At 28.9% G+C, this 2771-nt stretch overlaps 1 protein-coding gene across 1 annotated transcript; it reads left to right on the forward strand.

Moving 5' to 3' along the window:
• Positions 1–496: 496 nt before the first annotated feature.
• Positions 497–1068, forward strand: LOC107030928 (nuclear transcription factor Y subunit B-5-like). Its single transcript, XM_015232148.2, has one exon. The coding sequence runs from the start codon at positions 549–551 to the stop codon at positions 963–965; it is 417 nt and encodes a 138-aa protein (XP_015087634.1). The 5' UTR covers positions 497–548; the 3' UTR covers positions 966–1068.
• Positions 1069–2771: the final 1703 nt, after the last annotated feature.

Below are 2771 nucleotides of genomic sequence, written 5' to 3' on the forward strand. Positions count from 1 at the left end.
TTTTGATTATTGAGTTGCAATCACAAAATCTTATAATTGAATTAATAAAACGAGGTTTTTCCTTCCTTGAGTGAGGAAGGTTTTTAATTCAATCAGTGTTTGTGTCTTTACTTAAAAGCAACTTACAAGAACCTGGTTCTTGTTCTGGGGTAAGGTTTTTTCACATTATTTTTACTAATACACTCTACCAAACGACCCCTTAGTCTTTGTTTTATATTAATTTAAATGCTAAACTGAATATAACGAGTTAAACTAAGACACGTATATTTGACCTCATACAAATTCAATTATACCATTTTCTAGATAGTCGAGTTAAATTTATATCCTGAATCCGACTCAATCAAATCAATTGATTAGTTAAAGCAACACCATTATTGAACACAAGCTATTTGAAAGTGATGGGAAAATATTTTAAACTAAAATGAAAAAGTCCAATTGGCCACCTTATTACAAACAATAGTTGGAAAACCAAGTTTGACTAGAATATATATATATATATATTACAGACGTCTCTCTACCATTTGACAACACAGCAGATACAATTAATAATGTCTCAACAAAACATAGGTGGTGCAAGCTCTTCAAACGATGAAGGAGCAGCAGGTAGCAGTAGGGAACAAGACCGTTTGTTGCCTATAGCTAACGTTGGTCGCATAATGAAAAATATTCTTCCACCAAATGCAAAAATATCAAAAGAAGCAAAAGAAACAATGCAAGAATGTGTGTCTGAGTTTATTGGATTTGTGACTGGTGAAGCATCCGATAAGTGTAGAAAAGAGCGTCGGAAGACGGTCAACGGCGACGACATTTGTTGGGCTTTAGGAACATTAGGGTTTGATGATTATAGCGGAGCTTTGAAGAGATATTTACATAGATATAGAGAGAGTGAAGGTGAAAAAGTTAATCAAGAACAAGCAGGAGGAGGAGGATCAGGATCTAATCAACCAAGAAATTTTCTTGATTAATTATATAATATTAGGGTTTTTATTTTCAATTCTCCATTTTTACTATTCAATTTGTTTTAATGGAATCATATACAATAAACACATCCATCATTTTCAAAGTTAATTTGATTTCTCTTTTCTTCATTTTTCTAACAAGTTTAATTTCTTTTTATAAGATCAATTTTTTTTGGGTATGGGTTCAATTGATATTATCTAGCTTTTTACAAAAAAAAAACACTTGGTTTTATGTTTTTTTTATAAGAGATCTTTGTATTTAGATAAAAGAGATCTAGAAAAGTTATTTTCTTCTATTCAAATTGTAAGAGCGCAAGAGATCTGAATTCCTCCTCAAGTATGCCAGGTTAGTAGATTGAACTATGTATTTGGTATGTGGAAAATACTTTTCAGGAAATTAGTTTTAATTTTTCTGGTGATCAAATATCCAAAAATATTTTACATTAAAAGCAGAAAAATGATTTTCTTCCCTTATATTCCCCCAATAATAATCTATACAAATGTTTTCTAAGTTTTACAAAGTGTTTGATTATACCAAACACATCTATATTACTGGTTTTATTTTGTCTCAAATTAATTCTTTTAATTTCCATGAAAATTTTCTACTCTTATATGTTATTACAATTGTTGATGAGAACTAATTTGGTCCTTGATTTAAGCTAACTTTCCCTTTCTCTTCCTTATTGTACTGTTTGGTTTGAAGTAGGAATTTGGAAAGTGAAAGAAAACAAGAGAAAAAGATTAAATCTAGTGTCTTGATATATTCACATTTCTTTTCGTTTCTATCCAACTTAATCAGCATGTTATTTTCAATACTATAATGAGTCCACATATATATCTAGATTTAATTCAACCACATAAACTTGAAAGGTCATTTTCCAAAATTACGTGAAGGAGTAGTTAAGTATGATCCTCCAAAATTGATATATAGTTGAAGATATTGGAACTTGGTTAATATTAGACTTAGATACAGATATATAAGATAGAAAGTTTAGTTAAAAATTGCTGTGGACCCATAGTTAATGACTCATATACTAGTTGGAGAATTAATATATATATATATTAACATTTACGATCATGTCCTTTAAATGGATCCAAAGAAAAGAAGTTGAATAGGGTGTGCATTTGATTTTTTGATTTTTTATTGTTATTGAAAGTCATCAAACATTGTATGTACACCAAAGTTAGCCAAACATTCCATAACCTTATTTGCATCTTTGTAACAGTGTTGAATGGTTGAATCTACCCATAAAATTTAAAATATAATACTTAAAAGTAAATCAATTATAGATGTCCAACATAAAATACAAACTAATTGTAATGAAAGACAATAATTAAAAAGGATAAATTAAGGTGATTAACTCTAACTTAATTCTAAACCTAAATATTATACTACACATATAGTTTTGTTTTTTCAATTTTTTTTTTAAAAATCCATAACTAAACCAAAAACCAAACAAAATAAATTATTAACCCAACATTAAACCATAAAAACAATCCAAATTAAAATTAATCTGATTTGATTTTTTGATTTAATTCAAATAATACAAACCCGTGAAGTTAGATATATGTTAACACTTCACTCATGTAGATCATAGGGTTATTAGGGTTTCCCAAATTTTATGCATTTTGGTCATGACCATTATACTATTCAACATTTTTTAATTGGAGAATTGAATCAATTCTCAAGGGATTTACTCAAGGTAAATATGATGTTGATTGGAACATGAAGGAGACAAGAAGGTGGCAGACGAGCAAGTCTAGGAGTAAAACACCAATGACAAGAGAGATAATGTTTTGTAGGAAGAGAAA

This window comes from Solanum pennellii, chromosome 1 (genome assembly GCF_001406875.1).
Source record: "Solanum pennellii chromosome 1, SPENNV200".
Classification (NCBI taxonomy): domain Eukaryota; kingdom Viridiplantae; phylum Streptophyta; class Magnoliopsida; order Solanales; family Solanaceae; genus Solanum; species Solanum pennellii.